General features: G+C 45.0%; 1 protein-coding gene across 1 annotated transcript in view; it reads right to left on the bottom strand.

Moving 5' to 3' along the window:
* The window catches only part of LOC138296310 (long-chain-fatty-acid--CoA ligase ACSBG2-like), a 424,825-nt gene that overhangs the window by 97,438 nt on the left and 299,848 nt on the right, over positions 1 to 27,539 (bottom strand). The window contains exon 10 of the mRNA XM_069235332.1: positions 19,572 to 19,789. Coding sequence (XP_069091433.1) covers positions 19,572 to 19,789 — 218 coding nt within the window. The remainder of the gene's footprint in view (positions 1 to 19,571; positions 19,790 to 27,539) is intronic.

Genomic DNA, 27,539 nt, shown 5'->3' with positions numbered 1-27,539 from the left:
TATATTGATAACAGACACGTTTACTACTATATATACTTTTATGTGTAGATGCGTATGTTTACACACGTAAGTTAAAAGAGATAACTTGAGGACAGTGAACAATACCATAAAAGTATATAACTTTTGATCTTTTTTCTTTAAGATTCTTTTTTTATTAGATGACATGACTATGTGACCTCAGCACACCAATTATCCAAAGTTTGATTAATCAATCTGAGAACCTGGCTGCTAGAATTCAAAAAATTATTTTTCGTCTTTTATCAATGGGAATGGCCCTGAGGAAGGTGACCTATAACCATTAGGAACACCGAAACGCGCGTAGGCCGTTGGTTCCCACAGCATATCTTTGCTGTAGTGATATTTACTTGATTCACTCTCCTTTTAACATAGATTATTTTTGTATTAGATCATCGATGTATGTGTATTTATCTATTCTCTGAGTATGGTTTTATATTATTTGTATTTATTGTACCTTTTATGTATTGGCTTATCAATGCTGTCATATGTGCAAGAAAACTCTGATTTAATTATATTGTTCATTGTTGTTTAGTCTGATTGTGGCGTGTCTGAATTAGAATATTAGGATTTAATAATTTATAATTTTCCTATTTCACTATTATGTGCGTATTTATAGTATTTCATTAAAGTTTTTCTTGTCGTGATTTTGTTTTTTGTTTTTCTGTGCTATTATTTGATTTGGTCTAGCAGTCCGGTATTACTTCTTTTAATGATCCCAATTCATCAGCCTTTATTCATTTATTTATCAGTCCCTATGGGGCGTTACCTCTGAATATTATTCGATCTTCAGAACATATATAATCATTGTAGCTCATGTCGTAGTTTCTCCTACTCATAATCATTGGATTCTCCCAACCTCCCACAACTCCTTTTCATAGGGCGTACAAAACTTTTACCCAGGAACGCAGTCCTTGATGATCACCTGGTCACCTGCGCATAGCGTTGGTTCCACCGCTCTTTCCACTAATCTTCCTGCTCTACTAGCTCTTTCATTGCTTGCTTTTCTCTTTGCCTGGGCCGCCACTGAGTCCATGACAGCGGGCTTCCACTGCAGTCACGTTGGTATCACATTTTGCACCATCCTCTTCACCAACAAGACGCTCTGTGCATAGCCAGTGGTGTTGTGAGGCATCTGGCGATATGCCCTCAGAAACTAGTGCAGACAACGCTCCATGTTTTCGCCTTCCTCTACTCCAGTCCTGAGCGAGGGTCCTCATGAATCGTTCCACCTCACCGTAAGCCTGCGGCCATTGAGAGTTGATCTTGCGGAGTTGCACATTCAGTTGATGGAGGTACTCCTGGAACTCTTGACCTTGAAAAGGCAGGCCATTTCAATTTCCTCCGGCCATCCCAATAATGCAAAGATCTTCACCAGTGCTGGTTTCACACTCACGAAGGCCCTAAACCGGACAAGCTCCACAGCTGGGAATTTGGAGTGGCTGTCCACCACAACTAGAGTGAATCAGTTGTTGGGAAAATTCCTGAAGTCCATCGTTAGGGAGAAACATGGCTTTATCACTGCTCCCTCCATAATTTCTGGCGCCACTGGAGGTTCAGAATTCGTGAGCACACAGGATCGGCAGCTCTTCACCTGTTTCTTGACCATACGGTATTCCCCAGGAACCAAACTTTGCTGTGGAGACATGCTTTACTTTTGGCAATATCCTGGTGCCCTTGATGAGCTAGTTCCACAGTATGGCTCCACAAACTGTGGGGTATGACACCTTGATGGCCTCTAAGAATAAACCCTTCTTCACTTTCTCTGAGCTTGTCTCTTCACTGCCACAGCTGTGTCCGTGCTTCCCGCTTTGCCTCCATCAGGCCTCCCAAACCATGCCGGATGTTCTTCCACTGTTGTCTTACCACTGCGCCTTTGACTCTGGCCAAGCATGTGTCATCATTTTTCCCTTCTACGATTTCTCCTATCAACAGCGCCCTCAGGCAGGCCAATTCAGTAAACATTTTGACAAAACCTTCTGCACCCGCTTCATCTTCTCCTTCATCTCTTGGATCCATTGTTATCGGGTGACGTGAGAGATAATCTGAAGCGTTTTTACACCTAACCATTACAACACCTCAAAGGAGTATTGTTGCAGCTGGATGGCCCACCGTTTTATCCTTGCTGGTTCCTGTCGTGCTGAGTCGGTGATTAGTGACACCAGTGGTTTGTGGTCTGTTATCACTCAAAACCTCTGCCCACAGTGGTAAAGGTGAAAGTGTTTGCATGCCCATCCTATGGCTAGGGCTTCTCTTTCAAGTTCAGCATAGCGGGTCTCCACTGCAGTGAGTGCCTTGCTCGCATATGTGATGAGAACCCATTCTCCTTATCCTTTCATCTGCAGTAGTACCACACCCAATCCAACCGAACTAACATCAACGGTCAGCTCAGTTTGACATTTAGGATTGAAAGGCCCCTATGGTGGCGTTGTGCAGGAATACTGTCTTCACCTTGTTGAATGCCTTTGCAGTCATAGTCTTCCTCTACCATGGTGTATCTTTCTGGGTTAAGCTGCGGAGCGAGTTGGAGATGGTAGCAAGATGTGGAATGAACCGTCTGCAATAATTGGCCATGCCCAGGAAACTACAAACCTCCGATTAGTTTCGAGGCACGGTGGTCAACCTCATGGCTTCTACTTTCTGGGGGTCTAATTGCAATCCATCTTTTGAAAACTTGTATCTGAAGAATTCCACCAGGTTAGTATAGAACATCCATTTCTTGCAGTGGAGTGTTGGCCCCTGGTCTACTAGCCGTTATAGCCGGTATAGCTCTCAAACGTACCTGGTGTTCTTCCAGGGTATTCTAATAAATGTGGATGTCATCACTCACGTTGATGACCCCCACCAGCCTGGTCAAAGCCTCACAAATTGCCTCCTGAAAGACTTCTGCCTCCAAGATTCCGAAACTGAGGCGCTTGAATCTCCGAAGCCCTAAGTGTGGGGAATGTTGTTATATAGCAACTTGCTTTGAGTAGCACCAACAGGTGATACTCCAAGTTCAGTTAAGCTCTCAACAACCATTTGGCACTATTTATGTCTGCCACTATCTGATCAATCGCTGGAGTGATGTGTTGTTCCTGGCTGTTGACCTGGTTGGGTAACCAAATGTCCACACACAACCTGATGGCTCCCAGTATGATTAGAGGTGACACCCATGGTGTAGGGGCAGTTACTTTCTTGATTGCCCCAACTTGCTTTAGCTGCAGCAGTTCTTTCACCACCAGGGGACGGAGGTGGAACAGCACCCTCCAAAGACGTAGGCCTATGGCTTTCACTGAGTCGTCAATGTGGAGTTTGACCTGCACACCCTTCAGAAATCCTAGTCCTTCAAACAATTCTGGGAACTCAACCAAAATGTCTTCAGCGTGAGATTGGAGAACTTGCTTGGTAAAGTAGACCAGCCGCAGGTCTTTGGCTGTGTGACAGCCCACTAGTGTCTCCGTGTTGCCCATATTTGCGTGAAACCTTGTTTTAGTTTTCATGTCCCCAAGGGTTGCCCTTAGTAACGTGAAACTTTGTTTTAGTTTCCTTGTCCCCATGGGTTGCTTCCACTTCAATGACGCCCTATAACTGTAGGGGTTCTGTTCCTCCATTGGTGTAAATTTTTGCTTTCGCTGGACGCAGTTCGGGTTGAGGTTCAAGTCTCAGATAGTGTTTGTCATCTGCCATTTACCAAAGGCTGCATCTTTTAGTGCTGTGATCATTACTACATTGATGTCTACTTGGCACCTAGGGGAAAGTTGTCTCTGCTGGTTTTTCCCTCAGTGAGCAATATCCTAATTATTTCTTCTTCATCCTCCTCACTCTCCTCCAGCCTGTCTGTTTGTGTCTGGTTGGCCTTCTGAGTCTGTGGCACTGGCGCTGTGGCAAACTTTCGCAAAGTAATTTGTCCTTCCACACCTAAACGTGTTTTGCCTTGCACCCTTGGCAGGTGGTGCTCCATTGTGCAATTTCTACACCCATTCTCTTCAGATTTAATTTTAGCAGCCCCTCTGGTCCTTGCGGGATGCCATTGTGTTGTTGTAGAACATCGACTTGTACCTTTTTCATCTTCATCGGCAGGTGACCGTTCTGAGCGTTCGTGCTGCGGGAAAGCACAGATTCCATGACCATGCACCTGCTGTCTGCCAATTCAGGGACCGCAGTTGGATTAAGATGTCATCAAGGGATATCCTGGGTTGTGGGAGAATCAGCTTTTAGAGTCTGGATGACCTGCACCTGTGGATCAGTTGTGCCCTGATCTCGTCTGGTCAGTTCTGGTGCACATGCGTGCCAATCTCCTTAGACGTGTGAAGAATGTATCTGCCAATTCACCTTCTGCTTGTCTGGCATGGTGAAGTTTAAACCTTTCATAATCAGGATTTCACTGGGGGTCGAAATGTCTATTCAGCTCTGCTACAGCAGCGTCAAATTCATCATCAGCCCCAGAGTTTGGCAAATTCTCAAATAGGTCATACAGCTCATCTCCTCCCATGTGCAACATCATAGACATCATGATGGTACCGCTGGTTTCCCACGTGGTGCAGAAATAGTGTTGGAGCCTTCCAATCCACTCTACGCTACCATTGCGCTGCTGTTGCAGGGTCATCAAGCTGTCTAAAAGGTGGTAACGCATTAACTGTGTCACTTGCGCCATGTTGAGCAAGAGGCGCCGTTGCCTGGTTCGACATCAACATGATGGTTCAACACGTGCCTTATTCCTGTTTTGTCTCTCTGCATCTGTGTGTATGGGGAGGTGATAGCGTTAGGAATGCTCACTGAGCTACTTGTGGGTAATCAGCCCCTGAACATTTGCCAGGATGGGGCTCGTCATTTCCCTTTTTACCACTGCTCCTTTTTCACTTTTAGCCAGGCCTTGAGTATTCTCCATGCACTCTTCTCCCATATGTCATTGTTTTTGGTATTGGGTGGATCCTGGTAATTCTTCCCCCCACTGAAGATGCAGAAAAGGAACTTGGGGGTACTCCGAGTGACTCTCTTTCGTGACCCCCCCAGTACCTGGAAATGTGCACTGTCCTTGCGCACACCACGTGGCCTCCGGGACTCCCACGTGGTGTCAGTCTCTGCTGCTCCACCCTTCTGCTGTGTAGGCCTCACTGCTCACCTCTAACCGGGTGTGCCGTCTTCAGTGCACCGCGCTGTCAGCAGCTGCACCACAGCCTCAAGGGTATTGGCATACCGGAGGGTGGGGCCAGCACTTCACAAGCTGTCCACCGAGACACACCATGCGGAGCTGCACAGAGCTCTGCAGCTCTGAACCGTCACATTTGAACATGGAATACCATGACATCATTGTAATGATGTCATGATATTCCATGCACCCAGCATAACAGAGCTCTGCAGCTCCTAACCGTCACATTGGAACATGGAATACCATGACATCATTGTAATGATGTCACGATATTCCATGCCCTCAGCATAACACGAGATCACCACATTATTTCCCCTTTTTTTTTAAACTACATGACAGAAACTAAAATAAAACAAAATCAAAATATATACACTACTATAACTTGACAACATCTTGAAAAAATATATATACTACTATGACATGACAAAATCTTGAAATCTCTTTGGTTTGTGACAAAGTCTTGAACTTGTTCTACTTCTGTGTCTACCATTAATTTCTGGTTTAATCATTTTACTAGATTGAGTGATATCAACTTGATTTTGTGCAGCCGGATCCAACGCTATATGTGAAGTACTCCACCAGCTCCCATCTGATAACATCACAGCATTCTTACGCACTTCACGTATCTGTTGAGACTCTTTGAATTTAGATAGGCCTTTTCTAACTAATACCGGGTTTTTTACTCTCACCCAATCACCCACTCACAACTTCCTATTTCTGTTATTTTCGTCTGATGACCTCCTTAATCCTTTCGAATTAGCATTGTGTTCTGCAACTTGCCAAACGTCTTTCAAGTCACTGCCCTCATGAAACAACTTTACCATCCAAAAAGGACATATTTCCGTAGATGCTAATCTCCCTCTCATAAGTTCAAAAGGGGTTTTCCCCGTGGCAATGTGAGGTGTAGTGCGATAAGACCATGCTAGTTCCTTTATAGCTTGATCTACTGATGAATGATTTCTGTAAGAAGCTTGAATGCAGTCTACTAATACACGATTGAATCGCTCAACCATGCCATTACTTTGTGGATGATAAAGTGGTGTTCTTATGTGTTGGACACCACACTTGCTCAGAAATTGAAGCATCTCTAATGACACGAACTGAACACCATTGTCAGTTAAGATTTGCTCCGGGAAGCCTTCACAACTAAAGATTTTCTTTAAACAATTAATCACAAGTTGAGTAGTAGGAAACCTTGATGGCTCAACCTCTACCCATCTGGATAGATGGTCAACTTTGACCACAAAATATCTCATGTCAGGAGGCAAAATGTGATAAGGACCAAGAAAATCAAGACCAAGTCTTTGCCAAGCTCTTGTGGGAGAAGGAACAAATGTATTACTCACACCTTCAGTGATCAACACCTTATCACTGGTACAGCATCTTGTACAATTTCTTACAAAGTCATCAATTTCTTTATCCATCCCTGGCCACCAAAAATCAGACCTCAATCTTCTTTTAGTAATCGTGGCTCCTAGATGACCAGCATGGGATCCATCAATTAGACTCCTTCTCAAACATACTGGTGGAACAAGTTTCTTCCCTCTGACTAATTTATCACCCTCAATAGATAGTTCATCAGATATTTTCCAAAACGATTGTAACTCTGATGGTAAGCATTTTTCCTTGGGCCAACCTACTCTGACCATGCGCATCACTTCACACAAGGTCTTATTGTTCAATACAGCATTCACCTACTCTTTTTCATCCAAAGGCATGTCACTTTCAGTCACACAAGCAACAAAGCATTCTTCAATTTCTGTTTCCCATTCCTGTTCATCACTATCTTCAATAGGTAACCTTGATAGACAATCTGCCCTCCTATTTCTTCCACCAGGAATATATTCAACCGTAAAAGTAAACTCCAGTATCTTAGCAGACAATCTAGCAATCCGCGCCGTTGAACGTTTCATTTTCCTGCCAGATAGTATTTCCACAAGAGGTCTATGATCAGTTTTCAAAGTGAAAGGTCTACCCCACAGATATTGTTTACATTTTTCAATCCTCCACGCACAGGCTAGAAGTTCTTTTTCAATAACAGAATATTTACGTTCAACCCTTCTTACGGTTCTTGACGCAAATCCCACAGTACTTTCATTTCTATCATCAGACAATTGTGAAAGGACAGCCCCAAGACCATACTCACACGCATCAACAGTTACTACGGTACTTTTTGTTTCTGAAAAAGGTTGTAGAGCTGAAACATCAACAATTTCATGTTTGATCGGTTCAAACATTCTGTTACATTATTCTGACCACACGAATACAGGATTCTTCAATACAGATCTAAAGCATTCCGTGTTTTCTGCCAAATTTTTTAGGAATTTGGCATAAAATTCACACAACCCAAGAAATGACAATAGCTGGTCTCTGGATCTAGGGTACGGTGCCTCTAATATGCTTTAGACTAAACTTGGTTTAGGTTTAATACCACCCTCTGAGAAAACATGGCCAAGATATTCAATCTCCCTGGCTTTGAAAATACATTTGTCTTTTCTTAATGTTGCACCTCTATTTTCTAATGTACACAGTACCTCCTCTAAAACTTTATCATGCGTCGGTTCATCACTAGAAAAAACCAGGATGTCGTCTTGAAAAATTACAACATTGGGATTATCTGGAAACATGTCTGACATTAATCTTTGAAAGCTGCGGCCGCCGAGGCTAAGCCAAAAGGTAACCTACAGAATTGAAAGGTTCCTTCAGGAGTAATAAACGCAGTCAAATGTCTTGAATCTGCATCTATTTCCACTTGGTGATAAGCAGACTTTAAATCTAGCTTGGTAAACCACCTGGATGAACCAATCCTTACAATCAAGTCATCAATTCTCGGAAGTGGGAAACTGTCTACCCATATTGCTTCATTTAAACTTCTCAAATCCACGCACATTCTCATGTCGCCTGTTTTTTTCTTGGCTAAGACTATGGGAGACGACCACAATGTTGCTTCAACCTTTTCGATTACACCCTGTTTGCACATTTCTTTTAACAACTTAGACAATTCAGATCTCACACTCAAAGGTACATTTCTTAGCTTATGCTTGACAGGGACAGCATCATGTTTAAGTTTTATTCTGTGCATGTAATTAGTAATTTTACCTAACTGTTCATAAAACAATTTTTTGAATTTCTGTTGCCAATCACATACATCATTGGAAGCGACATTGATTGGACTTAAATTTTCTTTTTCTATTACTACAGGTTTGTCTCGTCCCGGCTTGATGGCAAGATTAAATTCTGCTTGATGAAGTAGCCCCAGAACATTGATGCCTTTCTTGGCAACATAGACTTTTCCCTGTAGTGTCTTATCCAAAATAGTAATTGATGCCCAGAAATAATCCAATAAATCAATCTTGCTACCTTCAAACGCAACCGTAGCAACATCTGGAGGGCAAAGAATTTTTTAAACCCAATTTTCTTTATATTTATCTTGTGCTATTATGGTTATGTGAGACCCTGTATCTACTAATAATCTGATTTGTGTCCCGTCAATGGTCACATCAATACCCGGATCAATGACAACCTTGTTAGAACTGGCAACATCTTTGACCACTAAAACATACTCATTCATTTGTTCACCCACAAAACTTTCAGTATCATCACTCAACACGAAACAAACATTATTCTTTCTGGTGCTTCTACACACTCTTGCAAAATGTCCTATTTTGTTACAATTTCTGCATTGTTGATGAATCGCTGGACAGTTCTTAAAAGATGATACATGCGCAGAAGAACCACATCTGTAACATATTGGTTTCTGATTGAACTTGTTCCTGAAGGAAGTATTGTCCTGTTTTTTTTCAAAATGATCTTGTTTTTTGTTATTGCTAGTTTGCGCATTAACAACTGCTCCAGAAATGGTCGTATTTGTCATAGATACTTGTAGTTGTTTGGCGTCTTCCATAGGACATGTAATACTCTTGGCAATGTCAATGGCCTTGTCTAACGATGGATCCTTGCACGTCAGTAATTTCTCTTGGATTCTTTTCGAATTACATCTGGCAATTAGTTGATCTCTGATGAGTTGCGATGTAAAGTTCTCGAATTCACACTTGGCTGCTAAGACCTAAAATGCAGTTATAAAGGTGTCTATGCTATCGCTGGAGCTTTGTGATCTTGTGAAGAATTTGTAGCGATGCACCACAATGTTCTTTGTTTTGATAAAACATTTATCTAGTTGAGCAATGGCCATTTCGAACTCATCAAGTTCCTCCTCTTCGGCCAATTCATAAGCCGGAAGATGATAAAAAATGTTCTGGCCTTCAATCCCCAAATGATAGTACAATAAACTTTTTTTTCTTTCCGGTCTAAATTTGTGACCATCTATGGCACCAAGATATGCCTTGAACGAGCGTAGCCACAATTTCCATTCGAGAGGTGGATCGCCAGGATCTTGTAGAAAGGGTGCTGGAGGTATCACGTTTTGCATTTTTTTCTTTATATTATGAAGAGAAAAAAAAATGTACTATTTTATTTCTTATTATTGTTATTTCGCTAAATATTCAAGCAAAAACACCAATTAAAAGATGGCTGAATTGTAAACCAAGAGAGTATGTTTTATTTATGAGTCCATCTTCTATTTTTACTGTAGAACCGGAAACTAGAGTCCGTTTTCTATTTTTATTACCAAGTTTTTTTTTTAGACTGGAACGTCCTATGAGGAGAAGCCGGTGTGAAACCAAAACATCTCACGAGGAGATACGGTAAAGGTGTGTTTATTTATTAACCTCCTTGCAGGCAAGCGTAGCGACCAGTTATGTCATGATTTGCTGTACTGGGGATGGTATATAGATGTTTTCACATGTTTAACATCTCCTGATTTCAAGAAACATTTAACCACTTCACTCATAAACTGGATCCCATTCTCTGACAACAGGAACTGTGGAATTCCTTATCTCATGAATATATGTTTTTAAAAACTCAACCACATTTATAGCATTTGGCTCAGACACAAATACCACTTCAGGCCACTTTGAATATTGGTCAGCCAACATTAACACATAAAGACACTGGTACGGGACAGCATAAAACAGTCCAACTAAATCTATTCCCACCTTTTCCCAAGCCCAGGAATGACACTCAATTGGTTGTAAAGATGGTCTCCTTACTATAAAACGTTTATCTGTATTAGCACAAATCATGCATCTGCTAACATACTCATCAACTTCCCTGTCTATTGAGGCCCACCAAAAGGTTTGTCTCAACCTACGTCTTGTGAATGTACCTTTCAAATTACCTTAATGTGCCAAATGGATATCTGTTTATTTATTCTGCAGAAGGTACTAACGTTTCCATTCTGAGTAATAACCTGTCTTCTACCAATAATTCCTCTGCTACTTTCCAAAATGGCTGGCATCCTGCCTCTACATTCTTCTCTTCTGGCCACTCTTTAGTGACATATTTGATAGTTTGCTTGAAAACTTCATCATTTCCAATTCCAGTCCTCTATTCCTGCACATCAATAGCCGCAATCAAACAATTTTCCTTGCCCTCTTCATCCTCCACATCATCCATACTGATTGATGAACTCTGGGACAAGAAATCAGCCCTTGAGTTTTTTGCTCCCTAAATATGTACAATGTCAAAGTTGAATTTCAAAAGTTTTGTGGACAACCTTGCTAAATGAGGGGTTTGATCTTTAATCCTGCCCCCGCTCAATGTTGGTACTAATGGCTTATGATCAGTTTTAACTGTGAACTTTGTCCCCTACACATAAAGTTTGAATTTTTGGATGGTCCACCAACACGCTAATAACTCTTTTTCAATTGTCGAGAAATGTGTTTTAGGATCCTTAAGTGTTCTAGAAGCATACCCGATAGTGTGCTATATCCTTAATTCATTTTGCGTGAGCACCGCCCCGATCCATGATTGCTGGCATCAACAGTTATACAGCCTGATAATTTAGGATTAAATGGTTTTAGCACTTTATAGCTCACTAACTGTTGTTTAATCCAATCAAATGTCTTCTGACACTTGTCATCCCAGTTAAACTCCACATTTAAAAAGAAAATCCTGTTAACACCTCAACACAAGAAGCATAATCAAACATGAATCTTGAGTAAAATGTACTTAGTCCCATAAACGACTTCAAGGTTGTCTTGTCTGTGGGCGTTATTGCAGTTATGATAGCATCAACCAATCCTAGCTTTGGTTCAATTCTACTCCCCGACACAATATGGGCAAGGTACTCCACTCTGTCTTTCAGATATTCATACGTTGCCATTTTAAGCACTTTTCCCTTCTCCTGGAAAATGGCCAGTACTTGATTAAGAATCTTATTTTACTCTTCAGAGATTTAGCAAATATCCTGAACACCATCTTAGAAGGCTGCTACAGCCTGCACTCCTTCTAAAAGTTGGTACAATATTCTCTGGAAAACTGTGGCGGCTGAAGCCAATCCAAATGGCATCCGGCAGTATTGGAACGAGCACTTAGGTAAAACAAATGCAGTATAGTGTCTTGAACCAGGTTCAAGGACAACTTGATGGTATACAGAGGCAAGGTCTAATTTGCTAAACCCTTTCGCTCCATGTAGAAGTGCTAACAAATCTGTGATCTTCTGAAGTAGATGGGCATCTATCCAAATAGCTTTGTTCAGGCTGTGCAGGTCAACACAAATCTCAACTTACCATCCCCTCTGCACGCAACCCCAGCGGGGGAAGACTCAATAGGTTCTATTATTCCTTGCTCACACAAGCATTTTAATTCTCTTTCTAGATCATCCCTTACAGAGAAGGAACACTGCGTAATTTGTATTTAATGGGGATGGAACCTTCCTAGACTTTTATTTCTGTGAAGCCATTGTTAAACAAAATACAGCTGTGGCCAAAGCTAAACAGAAGGAGACTTATGACAGGAGAGTAAGAATAAGTAAGGCTCAGATCAGGATTGGGGATGTAGTTCGCCCACTACTACATTACTACAGATATGTAACTTAAAATTGACATTCCTTTTTTACCCAACAGTATTGGCCTGAGTGGACAACTTACTTAAGCATTATTTAAAATGTCCTTCTTACTCAAATGTCAGACTCTAGTGAAGCTGCTGTGCATTTATCACTGCTTGGATGGGATATATTGTGTTTTGAAAAGTTGATCACATACTTTATTTTCTGTTTGTGCCTGCTTTGTTTAATCATAAAATAATACAAATTGTTAAAAAAAAAAACTTTAAAGAACAGACACATGCAAAACTATAAGAAAAGGAAAGGAAAATATGTAGATACACCAACAGTGTCAAATCCACCAAAATGCCTGCATTTAGGGAGAAAACAGGTTGGCCGAGGCCTGCAATGAAGTTATTGCTAGAAAAACATAAGTGCTTTTCAGGTCTGTGCAGAAAATGCAGCTGAGTAAAGGGAATTTACTGAAGGACGTTAGTAGTAATGGTCCAACCACAAAATTTGTTCTCATTCTTGTCTGTAGCATGCTCTATTTTGACCCGTGCCATGATTTGCAGATTGCATCAATCATCCATGTGCACAGAAAATGACCACTGGGTTTCCCATCATCCAGCTACATAGGAAGTGACATCACTGGATTTCCCTTCATCCATCTGCACAGGAAATTACACTCCCCTTCTCCCTCACCCTCCTAGGTCCTACTTAATTGTGGCTGTAGTGCTAACGCACTGCTTGTGCTCCAAAGCCTCACCAATGGCAAGCCTGTGTGTGCTTTGATCATGCCCAGTGCCTAGAACCCTGGTCCTCCCCCTCTAAACCCCAGCCACAACTCCCCACGCTGCTGCCTTGCCACACCACACAACACTGAGAAAGTGTTGTTGTAAGATTTCCTGCAAGTTATTATGCACTTACCCACACCCAGCACACACTTCACTCACAGCAATATCACCCAACTCTCACACACATACAGTCTTGAAACACAACATTCGATACTCACATGTATACTCTTCAACACCCACTCACTCACCAAAGACGCCACAGAGATCTGGGACCTGCTGTATGACAGTGCTCCAGACCTGCTTATCCTTACGGAAACCTGTCTGAACCCTGCACTGGCACCTGTCAATGCTGCAGCTATTACGCCCCCCCAAAAGGCAAGAAAGACTTCACAAGCCCAGAGACTGACTCACTGTCATCCAGAAGAACACAGTCAGCTGCACCACCTCCATGGACATGTCGTGCTTCAACATAGAACACCTGTTCACATCACAGACACTACCCTAAGCAGCACTCTCATCTACAGACCACTGGGCCAGGCAACAAATTCACCAACACCATCATGGACTTCGAAGCACCACTCGCCCTCAGCACCAGCAATTACATCCTACTTGGAGACCTAAACTACCACCTGAAACTAGACCTGAGACTACGCTCATCAAAGACCTTGGAAGCCTGGGCCTTTCCTACCAAGTAAAGGGACTTACCCACTTCACCAGACATCTCCTGGACCCTATAGTCACCTGTGAGAAAGTAGCCTCTTTCTAGCCTGGTTACCCCCACTTTTGGCCTGTTTGTGAGTATATGTCAGGGTGTTTTTCACTGTCTTACTGGGATCCTGCTAGCCAGGGCCCAGTGCTCATAGTGAAAACCCTATGTTGTCAGTATGTTTGTTATGTGTCACTGGGACCATGCTAGCCAGGACCCCAGTGCTCAAAAGTTTGTGGCCTATATGTATGTGTTCCCTGTGTGATGCTTAACTGTCTCACTGAGGCTCTGCTAACCAGAACCTCAGTGGTTATGCTCTCTCTGCTTTCCAAATTGTCACTAACAGGCTAGGGACCAATTTCACCAATTCACATTGGCATACTGGAACACCCATATAATTCCCTAGTATATGGTACTGATGTACCCAGGGTATTGGGGTTCCAGGAGATCCCTATGGGCTGCAGCATTTCTTTTGCCACCCATAGGGAGATCTGACTATTCTTACACAGGCCTGCCAGTGCAGCCTGAGTGAAATAACATCCACGTTATTTCACAGCCATTTACCACTGCACTTAAGTAACTTATAAGTCACCTATATGTCTAATCTTCACCTAGTAAAGGTTGGGTGCAAAGTTACTTAGGGAGTCATTCCTAGATTGGCGGGCGGCGGTTGCCGCCCGCCAAGCGGGAACCGCCAGAAGACCGTACCGCGGTCAAAAGACCGCGGCGGTCATTCTGAGTTTCCCGCTGGGCTGGCGGGCGACCGCCAGAAGGCCGCCCGCCCAGCGGGAAACCCCCTTTCACGAGGATGCCGGCTCCGAATGGAGCCGGCGGAGTGGAAGGGGTGCGACGGGTGCAGTGGCACCCGTCGCGATTTTCAGTGTCTGCATAGCAGACACTGAAAATCTTAATAGGGCCCTGTTAGGGGGCCCCTGCACTGCCCATGCCAGTGGCATGGGCAGTGCAGGGGCCCCCAGGGGCCCCACGACACCCGTTCCCGCCATCCTGTTCCTGGCGGTGAAAACCGCCAGGAACAGGATGGCGGTAAGGGGGTCGGAATCCCCATGGCGGCGCTGCAAGCAGCGCCGCCGTGGAGGATTCCCTGGGGCAGCGGGAAACAGGCGGGACACCGCCGGTTTCCCGTTTCTGACTGCAGCGGTACAGAATGCCCCCGGAAGCACCGCCAGCCTGTTGGCGGTGCTTCCTCCGTCACCTGCCCTGGCGGTCATAGACCGCCAGGGTAGGAATGACCCCCTTAGTGTGTCGGCACCCTAGCACTAGCCAAGGTTCCCCCACATTGTTCAGGGCAAATTCCCCGGACTTTGTGAGTGCGGGGACCCCATTACACGCGTGCACTATACATAGGTCACTACCTATGTATAGCGTCACAATGGTAACTCTAAACATGGCAATGTAACATGTCTAAGATCATGGAATTGTCACCCCAATGGCATTCTGGCATTGGGGAGACACTTCCATGATCCCCTGGGTCTCTAGCACAGAACCCGGGTACTGCCAAACTGCCTTTCCGGGGTCTCCACTGCAGCTTCTGCTGCTGCCAACCCATCAGACAGGTTTCTGCCCTCCTGGGGTCCAGGCAGCCCTGGCCCAGGAAGGCAGAACAAAGGATTTCCTCTGAGAGAGGGTGTGACACCCTCTCCCTTTGGAAATAGGTGTGATGGCTGGGGAGGAGTAGCCTCCCCCAGCCTCTGGAAATGCTTTGATGGGCCCTAATGCTGCCCATCTCTGCATAAGCCAGTCTACACCGGTTTAGGGATCCCCCAGCCCTGCTCTGACGCGAAACTGGACAAAGGCAAGGGGAGTGACCACTCCCCTGACCTGCACCTCCCAGGGGAGGTGCCCAGAGCTCCTCCAGTGTGCCCCAGACCTCTGCCATCTTGGAAAGAGAGGTGTTGCTGGCACACTGGACTGCTCTGAGTGGCCAGTGCCATCAGGTGACGTCAGAGACTCCTTCTGATAGGCTCTTACCTTTCTTTCTAGCCTATCCTCCTTCCTAGGTAGCCAAACCTCCTTTTCTGGCTATTTAGGGTCTCTGCTTTGGGGAATTCTTCAGATACCGAATGCAAGAGCTCACCAGAGTTCCTCTGCACTTCTCTCTTCACCTTCTGCCAAAGGATCGACCGCTGACTGCTCAGGACGCCTGCAAAACCACAACAAAGTAGCAAAGACGACTACTGCACCCTTGTATCGCTTCATCCTGCCGGCTTTCTCGCCTGTTTCCTGGTGGTGCATGCTCTGGGGGTAGCCTGCCTCCTTCTTGCACCAGGAGCTCTGAAGAAATCTCCTGTGGGTCGACGGAATCTTCCCCCTGCAACCGCAGGCAACAAAAGTCTGCATCACCGGTCCTCTGGGTCCCCTCTCAGCACGACGAGCGTGGTCCCTGGAACTCAGCAACTCTGTCCAAGTGACTCCCACAGTCCAGTGACTCTTCAGTCCAAGTTTGGTGGAGGTAAGTCCTTGCCTCCCCACGCTAGACTGCATTGCTGGGCACCGCGTGATTTGCAGCTGCTCCGGCTCCTGTGCACTCTTCCAAGATTTCCTTTGTGCACAGCCAAGCCTGGTTCCCCGACACTCTAACCTGCAGTGCACAACCTTCTGAGTTGTCCTCCGGCGTCGTGGGACTCCCTTTTCTGACTTCGGGTGGACTCCAGTTCACTCCTCTTCCAAGTGCCTGTTCTGGTACTTCTGCGGGTGCTGCCTGCTTCTGTGAGGGCTCCCTGACTTGCTTGGCGCCCCCTCTGTCTCCTCATCCAAGTGGCGACATCCTGGTCCCTCCTGGGCCACAGCAGCATCAAAAAACCCTAACCGTGACCCTTGCAGCTAGCAAGGCTTGTTTGCGGTCTTTCTGCATGGGAATACCTCTGCAAGCTTCTTCACGACGTGGGACATACATCCTCCAAAGGGGAAGTTCCTAGTCCTCTTCGTTCTTGCAGAACACAAAGCTTCTTCCATCCGGTGGCAGCTTCCTTGCACCCTCAGCTGGCATTTCCTGGGCATCTGCCCACTCTCGACACTGTTGCGACTCTTGGACTTGGTCCCCTTGTCTTACAGGTACTCAGGTCCGGAAATCCACTGTTGTTGCATTGCTGGTGTTGGTCTTCCTTGCAGAATCCCCTTATCACGACTTCTGTGCTCTCTGCGGGTTGTAGGTGCCCTTTACACCTACCTTACAGGGTCTTGGGGTGGGCTATTTTTCTAACCCTCACTGTTTTCTTACAGTCCCAGTGACCCTCTACAAGCTCACATAGGTTTGGGGTCCATTCGTGGTTCGCATTCCACTTTTGGAGTATATGGTTTGTGTTGCCCCTATACCTATGTGCTCCCATTGCAATCTACTGTAACTTTACAATGCTTGCATTACTTCCCTTTTCAATTACTGCATATTTTTGGTATTGTGTACATATATCTTGTGTATATTTGGCATCCTCATACTGAGGGTACTCACTGAGATACTTTTGGAATATTGTTATAAAAATAAAGTACCTTTATTTTTAGTATCTGTGTATTGTGTTTTCTTATGATATTGTGCATATGACACCAGTGGTATAGTAGGAGCTTTGCATGTCTCCTAGTTCAGCCTAAGCTGCTCTGCTATAGCTACCTTCTATCAGCCTAAGCTGCTAGAAACACCTCTTCTACACTAATAAGGGATAACTGGACCTGGGACAGAGTGTAAGTACCCCTTGGTACCCACTACAAGCCAGGCCAGCCTCCTACATCAACACCTTCAACAACATCCAAATTGACAAGCCCAAGCCAGTCTCCAGGATAGACCACATGCCCGTCCCAGTCCAATGTGCATACACCACCGCCAGACCAGCGCCCGAACCTGGAACAGCTTCACTAACAAAGACAAGAGCACGCACTCAGCACCCACTGCCCGGAACATTGAAACAACCCCCGATCAAGAATTTCAACAACTGGACAACCTTCTGCACCAAGCCCCCCTGAAACACAAAATACAACAAGATCTAGACTCCAGGCCATTTTGTATACTGAGAAACTCATACTGATGACACTCCACTGCAAACAACTGGAGCGCAAATGGAGAATGAGCCCAGACAGTGCAAATGGGAACATGTTAAATTATGCCCTGAGACTCTACCATCAAATAATCCAAGCCACGAAATACTCTGTGCTTGCATACCTCACGGATGCCAGCACCAAAAAAAGAAAAAATCTTCACCATTTATAAGGATTTCACCTCACTAGAAGCCACCTACAACTTGATCACCGTCTCGCAGAACCCCTGCAGCAATCTCTCTAAATTCTTCAGCAACAAAATCACCATCATTACAGTAACTTCAATCTGCAACCAAACCCGTCAGAGGTTGTCAAGTGCCTCCCAGTGCTATCCAAAGAATCATTGCTGACCGACCAAATGGCCTTGAAGAAGCCACCACCATCATAAAGTCCATCCACTCAGGATCCCCATTGTACTCCTTCCTCTGCCATGCATACTCCAGAGGACTACAACCCACCATCACATTTCCCACACAAATTCTGAATGCCTCCAACTGCTCTGTGACCTTCCCAGAGATGTGGAAACACACAATTGTCCTTCTGTTGCTGAAGCAGCCCTTTAATGCACACCAAGTACAGACCAATTTCCTTGCTACCATTCCCGGCCAATGTCTTAGAGAAAATCGTCAACAAACGCCTCACCAAATACCTCAATGACTACCGACTCCTCAACACCACCCAGCCTGGTTTCAGACCTTACCACAGCATGAAAACTACCCTTATCGCCATCACTGATGGCATCCGTGTGACTCTGTATGGAGGCGATAGAGAGACAGAGCGGCCTTTGTCCTTCTGGACCTCTCGGCAGCGCTTGACATGACCTTCCACTCCATCCTCATTCAGCGCCTACATGAGTCGATGGATCTGCTCTTCCCTGACTGGAAGGACCCAGTCAGTCAGCCTGGCACTGTACACTTCTGTGGAGTTCTGCAAGGATCCACCCTGAGCCTGAACCTCTTCAATGAATACATGATCCCTCTCACAACATCATCCTCTCTCATAACATCAACATCCTCTTTGACACTGGCAAGACGCAATTTATTTTCTTGCTCACGGACAATACCCCAAGTACCTGGATCAAGTTCAATGCTTACATGACTGAATATGCCCACTGGATGAAGACTGTCTGAAGATGATTACAGACAAGACCAAAATCGTGATCTTTGGGAAGAGCACTTCACTTTGGAACTCTACCAGGTGGCCAACAGAGCTTAGACTGACAACACCAAGAACCTCTGGATGGTCATTGGCAGCAAGCTTGACCTGACCACCCAAGTCAATGCCGCCATCGCCTTATGTTTCCATAATCTGAAGACTCTAAAGAAGATTTTGAAATGGCTCATAATCACCATCCAGAAAACCATCACACATGCCCTTATAACAAGGTAGCTTGACTACGGGAACACCCTTTATGCTGGAGTCAATAAACAACTCATCAGAAGACTGTATACCACTCAGAACATGGCAACCAAAGTCATTCCCAGCTTATGATGCTGTACTCACATCACACCACAACTGCATGAGCTACACTGGCTCCCCATGTACAAATGATTAAAATGTATACTCCTCATCCACACTTCCAAGGCACTACGCAACACTAGCTCAGTATACCTTGACATTCACATCTGCTTTCACACACCCTCCAGACACCTCTGCTCATCCAGACTCCTACTTGCACATATCACATGCATTTGGAAAACTGAGTCTTCTACATCATTGCTAAAGCATGGCACAACCTGCCACTACACATAAGACCCTCCTTCTCACTTCTTGAATTCCACAAAAAGTTGAATACCTGGAATTTCGAGTAGTGTTTGTAGGCTATAGGTTTGGCTAGACTCACACCTGCTGAGCACCAGGATACCCTTGTGGGTGACAGTGAACTCTACATAACATAGCACCCTCACCTTTTCATATTCAGCGATAGCCAAGTCCTTTAATCATCAACATTCTGCAAAATACTACAGAACAGTACTTTAAGCATTTAGCACTCACCTTTGATTCTTCCTGTAATGTAGAGAAAGCCATCCTGATCGATCTTGCCAATGTCGCCAGTGTGCAGCCATCCCCCTTCATCCAAAGCCTCCTTTGTTTTTTCAACCATGTTTAAGTAGCCCATGAAGATTCCTCTCCCTCCTAAGAAGATCTCCCCATTGCCATCCTCATCTGGCATATGGATCCGGGTTTTGCATCCTGTGACCGTCGTACCACAGCTGTTGGCACATAATACAGAAATGTGATTGGGGTATATAGAGCTTAGAGTAGTTAACTGTATCTTCTTGGGCAATGATTCAATTTCCCATGCAGTGATCTGGTCTTATCCACAGAGGTGACCGGCATTTAATATAGAGCATAATTGGTGATGTTTCTTTCCTTCAAGTCAAGGCTCAGGAAAATATACTCACTTTTTTCCCACTGCAATAATGCAAACCGTGTTCTCCTCTGTCCCACATACATACATTCGAAGATGCACAATTTCCTGCTTTGGATTATGTGTATTAGGAAGAATGCTCATCCCTCCTCATTCTATTTAGGTTGGGTGTAGAATCCTGGGATTTTTTATTAGCAGGTAGTAGTAGAGGTTATGGGATAGGTGCCTTATTGACATCAGTAACTCCCAAGCAATATCACCTGTTCTCCCTCCTTGAAACTATATATTACTTTGACATGGGCATGTGCTGGATTGTATCCACGTGGCATGGTGGAAAGGGTTTAATAACTCTTTTTTTATTGGGTTTGCTGTTTACAATACATCATACGTTGCTATCATTACACATATTTAGGGCCTCATTATGAGTTTGGTGGGCAGTTTTCTACACACTGGCCCTATTAGGAGTTTGCTGCTGGCCCAGCGAGAAACACACCAATATGGTGAGTTGGGTGCGACAATATAGCAGTGAGTTGGGTGCGACAACACCTGTTGTGCTTTTCACTACCTGTAATGAAAAGAGTGACAGGGGTGTCCCTGGGGGCCCCTGCAATGCCAAGTGCATGGGGAGTGCAGGGGCCCCCCTGGGGCCCCCGGCACCCTGTCTCTGCCAACCTTTGTACGGCTGTGGAACTACCATGCCAAATCTTGCGGATGTGGGGTTCATACTCCAGAAGGCAGCTCCGCCCTGGAGGATTAAGACCGCTGGCACCGCCAGGCCATCGGCCGGCCTAAAAGTGGCAGTACCGGCGGTCCGACTTTGGCGCTTTCGCCACAGTCGTAATGTGGAGGTCGGACCGCTACTTTGCCGTTGGTCCGACCGCCACACTCGTAATGAAGGCCTTTGTGCTTTGTCCAGGTGATAACTGAGGTGAGTACATTTCAATGAGTTGATATCTTTGCATTATAATTGTTGGACCTGGCCATCTCCTCAGGGTCACATCCAAACGTTTTACCTTCATCCCTCATACCTCATCCCTCCTATTTTTTCAGAATTCATTTTTGTTAGCTTTAGGACTCTGTGCACTTTACCACTGCTAACCATTGCTAAAGTGGTTAAGCTCTCCCCTCTAAACTTGGTAGCGTTGGCTTACACCTGACTGGCATATTTAGCTACTTGTACTTCATTAGTAAATTGATATATTCTATGCCCAAAACTTTAAATTAAATGCTATTATTGTATATGCAGCACTTATTGTGCCACCCACTTAAGTAGCTTCTTAAAACATGTGTCAGGCCTGCCAATGCAGCCTGAATGCCCTTTTAAACTGCCAATTCGACTTGCCTATATAAGCCCCTGCCAAGCCTTAAACCTGATTTATATTGCATATAAATCACTCATAATATAGGACCTAGGTAGCCTATACGGCAGGGTGCGTTGTACGTAAAAGGTTGGACATGTACTCTTAAGCTTTGCATGTCCTGGTTGTGAAAAACTCCTAAATGTGTTTTTCCACTACTATAAGGCCTACATGTCCCATAGGATAACATTGAGTTGCCTTATTACATTTAATAAGTGCTAACCTTTTAATGAGAACAAGTAATCATTTAGTTTTTCGTGTCTATGAAATTGTAATTAAAATTCCACTTTCATGGCAAAATAGGATTTCAAGTTACAATTTAGAAAATGTGTCAACATCTGGGCAGTGCGCGCTCTATGGGCGACTGGAATGCAAAAACCCAGCAGGTATAAGATGACGTAATTCATGCATTATGTAGATATGCTGTTGTTTAACCTTTTGCATTGCAGAGTTTAATTCTGAAGACTTATATTTAAGGTGCTTGTAAATACTGTTCATTTGCAATGTATTTCTGCAGGCTTTCAGAGTTTGTCAGGGTGTGGTCCCTTTCCAGGGCCTTCTAGAAACTTCCTCTGCAGCATGCCTGGGTGTGGTTTGTGGGTTGGGCTAAGACTCTATAAAAGGGAGCCAGCCCAGCTCCACGTGCTCACTATTCAGAGGTCCCGGTGCAGAGCAGCAGCAACTTCCTGAGCTCCTGTTCCGGTGGCCTACTTTGATCTTCCAGGCCTCGCCCTTTCACTTGGCTGGGTGATTCTTGATCAGGGCGGTAAGACGGAGGTCGGGCTGGGCCCCCGACTCTGTTATCAAAGTCGCTCGAGTGCTTGGGCCTAATCTTTGCATGATAAGTGATTGGACTCTTGTGCATGTGAATGTGCGCATGGGCGTTTCATGGCATTTACATGTGGATATTCGAATCGGCAAGACTCGCGATTCTTTTCTCGTGCTTTAACCCTTGATATTCATTGTGCGCTACCATTTCTTGGCAGTTACATGGTGGCATTCGAATCGGCAAGACGCGCGATTCGCTTTTCGTGCTTTAACCCTTGGTATTCATTGTGCGCAACCATTTTCTGACATTTCCAAGGCTGCTTTCGAATCAGCAAGACGCGCGATTCTTTAGTCGTGTACAAATCACGATATTCATTGTGTGTAACCATTTTCTGGCATTTACAAGGGTGCATTCAAATCGGCAAGACGTGCGATTTGTTTCCTGTGCTTAATTCATGTTGTTCGTTGTGCGCAACTATTTCATGACATTTCCAAAGCTCTTGTGGAAATCCGCGATGTGTGCAATTAGTGTTCTTTCATTCTAAAGATCTAAGGTGCTAGAATTCTGTATGTTATATTCTATGTGCATGTAAGGTCTTTAATACAATTCCAAGGAATGTTCGGATAGCCTTTATCCTCATGAAATGAGGCCGTGTTTGTTCTGGGACATTGTTCTGGAAGGTTCTCATATTCTTAGAACAGTATGTTTTCAATTCAAGAAAATTACATATGAAACATTGTACTAACCATTTTTGATTCTTTTCCAGGTACCTAGATTTAGTGAGGCCTAATTAGAGTCTAGTTCTAGACCATTCATGTTTCCTTAGTTTAAGGTGTTATTTCATGTTTCAAGTATCTTTGAACTCTAGACTCAACAGTGTGTTATTTCATGTTCCGAGTATCACTGAACTCTAGACTTAACAGAGGGTTATTTCATGTTTCAAGTATCACTGAACTCTAGACTCAACAGTGTGTTATTTCATGTTCAGAGTATCACTGAACTGTAGACTCAACAGTGTGTAATTTCATGTTCCGAGTATCACTGAACACTAGGTTCAACAGAGTGTTATTTCATGATCCGAGTGTCATAGAACTCTGGACTCAATAGTGTATTATTTCTTGTTCCAAGTATCATTGAACCCTAGATCCAACAGAGAGTTTTTATGAATCTAAATGTGGTTTTGAATCTGATGTTGTGTTGTTTAATCTTTTGCTCCCACAGGTCTCCTTCCCAGCTGTCCCCTTCCTAATCCCCTCTTCCCTCTTGAACTCTCTTAGCCTCTGTGATTCATCTATCAGAGTCTTGGAGCTGTTCAGTGGTGGACGTGTTGGGAACGTGTGCAGACCCCGAAGATCTGGTGACTCTGACAAAATGCCACTTTTAGAAAAATTTCATTTTCCTGCCCTTTGCTATTTGATGCCCATAGCCTGCCCTAGATCATATGACTGGGTGTACTTGAGAGTTGAACTTTGTTAATTCCTCACAGACAGTCACATAATAGAGGCCTTTGTGTGCCTGAATGGACAATCTGCTGGCAGGATGGGGTGTTTAGCTGGGCACATCCCACTGTGCTATGTCTTCACACAAAGGACTTATCACCACTGCATTGTTCCTGCAGCCCGCTTGGAGCTTTGGAGCCAGGGCAGGGGAGTTAGAAAACTTCAAGGGCTTCAAAGAAGGCAGTAGATACAAAAAAGAGACCCTCAGACCCACTTTTCAGTTTGCTTTCTGGACCTGCAGAAGGGCTTTCAAAGGACTACCTGCTGAGGTGGCCTGCAGTGTACTCTACAAGGCTGCTTTGCTGCCTTGAGCCTTGAGAAGCCTGGCCTGCTGCTTGAGCCCTGCTTCATCCATTGTACGCAAGACTACCAGAGTGACCCCTAGGGCTAGTTTTCTTGTTCAGAGCCAGAGGCACAGGATCCCATCATCTTGAACCCACACCTGGACCCAGCCAGAGTGAGTCCTAACCCTCCCCACCCCCAAGTGGTGTCCGCCTAGTAGTGCACCCTTGAAGGTGCCCAGATAGCCAAAATCCAAGAAATGTGAGACAAACATTTTTTGGCTAAAAACTGCTCTGAGATCCAAGTAAAGGCAGGATCAACCTGCTTGTCCATCCGCTCAAGGTGCATTGCCAGTCTGCCTGACTTCATGGTACCTCCTGCTACGTTCTTCTTCGCAGCAGCAAATCCTGTTCAGCAGTCCTTTTCCAGTGGGGTACTGGCCTCCAGGAACTCTCGTTGGCTATAGCCTCCAGCCTCATCTTGCTGGAGATTTTTGACTTCAGAAAAAGAGACTGATTTAGAACCTGGAGGATGCGTTACTTTGTCACAATGGTGAAGGATATCCTGCCATCCGGTATGTAAATCCCGTAGGATATAATGGGATTTATATTTCGGCGGAGGGGATGTCCATCACCGCTGTAACGAAGTAACCCATCCGCCGAGTTCTAAGTCAGGCCCTCAGTCTTATTGCAGAAATCTTCACCGCAACTTTGTCCTGTGACTCTCCAATGATGATGCTGCCTCCTCCTCCTCTGACACCGACTGCTGCCTTGGCCCCACTGAACTTTATCTTGTCAGAACATTTTCTTCAAAATGTCGTCTAAGTCAAAAGGTAAGCTCTGACCTGGACCAATCCGCTTCTTGTATCTGACCCGTGCTCCATTGCGGTCAGTTGTATTTTTTTTCTTTGACCTGGTCTTGCACAACCAGATGTCCGCAGTTGGCACTTTGATCTTTTAGGCACTAGTTTTTACCTTAAACTTTGAAAATTCATAGCTCTGGTTGTACTGATTATATTTGTTTTGTTTTGGTGTAAAATAATGTATAAACATGTACTCTATTGTTCTAAATTGGTGTGGGACTTTTCTTGTGTTGTGTTTTCACTTTATTACTGTTTGTGTGCTGTATTAATAAATTACACTTTGCCTGTATGTTGAGCCTGACTGATTTTGTGCCAAGCTGCCTGAGGTGTAAGCACAGGCTAATTTAGTGACTTTTGTGGTTCACCCTGACAGGGATTGTGGCTGTTGCTTTAACTGGGGTCACCCCCCATTCAACCAACAACCCCAATTGCTCACATTGGTGGAGCAGGACTTGTGTTTTTGCAACACAAGGATCCCATATAAATATTTTGACGCCTGAGTTGAGCATCTTTTTAAAGTCTATTGACTCTGTTCTCCCTTTTTAAAATTTAAGTGTCCTACCTTCCTTTTTGCTTCATGGAGATGGATCTAACTTTGACACCTTCATCACGGCTGAGCTACTGACACTCTGCAAGGTGAAGGGGTTGTAGTCAAGCTGGAAGGCTATCATACGGGATCTCCAGGTAGCCCTCCAAGGCTTTGAGGAAGTTCAGAGATGTGGTGGACCACCCCAGAGGAGGATGAAGAGGAACGTGGGGGGACACTTTCAGAGGATAATGAGGAGATTGAGGACTCAACCCAACTCAACCCCAGTGGATGCCCAGGATGGGGCCGGGAGCATTGGATCTGCCCGGAGCATGTCCCCAGAGGTGCTGGAGGACAGGAAGGTGGAGAGGGAGCTCAAACTTCAGCTGGCCAAGACAAAGCTGGAAGCAGAGGAAAGGAGGGCTGAGGCAGAAACACCATTGGCCAGAATGAAAGCTGAGACTGAGAGGGCATTGGCTGCGATAAAACGTTTGTTGGCACATGAAATGGGCCTGAAGAAGCTGGAACCGAAGTTCAAGCTGACCCCAGAGGCCAGGAACAGTGGTGGCAGCATACCTGCAGACCCAATGGGGAGGTGACGGTCTGCACGCCACTAGTACAGGTGCTCAATTATGTAGTAGGAAATGATATAAACAAGTGGTTTTCTGCTTATGAGGTGTCTCTGAGGGTACAAAAGGTCTCAGAGGAGTACTGGGGGAGGTGGCTTATGGAAGGTCGTGCCTACAGTGGGGAAGGGCACACTTCTCATCCTTGAGATAGATGACCAGACAAAGTATGCCTCCATCAAAGCAATACTGTAAAGTACTGTCAAAGGTTCAGGGACAACCACAAACTGCCAAATCAGCCTTGGGGGGATTTCTTAGACTGTTCCAGGAAGGCACTAAACGACTGGGTCAGGGGCAGCAAAGTCAATGATTATGTTGGACTGAACAAATTAATCTTGAGGGAGCACATGCGCAGTACCTGTTTCACAGAGCTGCACCAGCACCTAGTAGATAGAATGTTCTCTGACTTCAGGGAACTTGATAAGGAGGCAGACCTCTGGATCAACCCAGAGTGTCTAGAAGCTAGCTGGGAGCGGCCCCAAGAAGGGTGGTTCATTTCCCCCTACAGAGTGGGGGTGGGTGGATCAAGGAAACTCTAGAAAAGTCCCAGAGCAAGGTGAGGGGAATGGGTCTCCATCCCTCTTCTGAGAAGGAGAGTGGTTCTGGTGGGCCGTGGCCCAGGACGCCCCTATTTCAACCCTTCTGCTTTGATTGTTCTCAGATAGAGCACAAATAGGGAGAGTCTGTCTATCCTAAGAAACCATCCACTTGTGAGACCTCTACAGCAGTGGCCAGTATAGCCTTAGGGGTATGTGGTCCCCAAAGCCAGGAATGAGATCATCCCCTAATCTCCCTTGGTCGATAGGTGAACACAGAGGGTTGACTTGTGATCCCCGAGGGTGAGAGTCGTCACTTTCACCCGGTCAAGGTGACTGGGGTCCCTGTCACTGCTCTGAGGAACACTGGGGGCCAGCCAGACCATGGTAGTGGAAAGGCTGTTTTCTCCAGAGCTATAAACCACCCAGGTGTGTAGGGTAACTCAGGCCCAGGGGCAGGACTTTTTCTGTCTCATTTACCTGGTATCCGTGGAGTGGGATGAGGGGGTGATCCAGAGAAGGGTCATAGTTCGTCCTCAGGTACCCACATACTGCATTCTGGGAAATGAGTTGCCACTGGTGTCAAGAGAGCTGGGAGAGGCAGCCTCCCAGAGTGCCCTGAATGCTCAAATTCCTGGGGTACCACTCCTAAACGTCAGGTACAAGGGCCTACATAGAGGGGCAAGGGAAGAAAGGCTAACCCCTGCTCAGCCTCAGGGTACAGACCATGGGCTGGGTGGCTAATATCAGGTTACCATCCTGTTATGCCATTAATTGTGTTTGACCAATGACTTTGTGTTTCACCACTGCGCATATTAGTTGCTCAATGTTCACCAGTAGCACATTACATGTTGTATTCAGTTTAGCTGCCTATTGGCTTTAACGTGGCATTAGACATTACATTTGGTATTTAGGTTAGCTGCCTATTGGCTTCAACATGGCATTAGGCATTACATTTGGTATTTAGGTTAGCTGCCTATTGGCTTTAACATGGCATTAGACATTACATTTGGTATTTAGGTTAGATGCCTATTGGCTTTAACATGGCACTAGCATTTACATTCTGTATTCAGTTTAGCTGCCTATTGGCTTTAACATGGCATTAGACATTACATTTGGTGTTTTGTTTAGCTG

The sequence above is a fragment of the Pleurodeles waltl genome, chromosome 1_2 (genome assembly GCF_031143425.1).
Source record: "Pleurodeles waltl isolate 20211129_DDA chromosome 1_2, aPleWal1.hap1.20221129, whole genome shotgun sequence".
In the NCBI taxonomy this organism is placed as follows: domain Eukaryota; kingdom Metazoa; phylum Chordata; class Amphibia; order Caudata; family Salamandridae; genus Pleurodeles; species Pleurodeles waltl.
The sequence above is the reverse complement of the archived record's forward strand: the minus strand, read 5'-3'. Positions and strand labels throughout refer to the sequence as shown.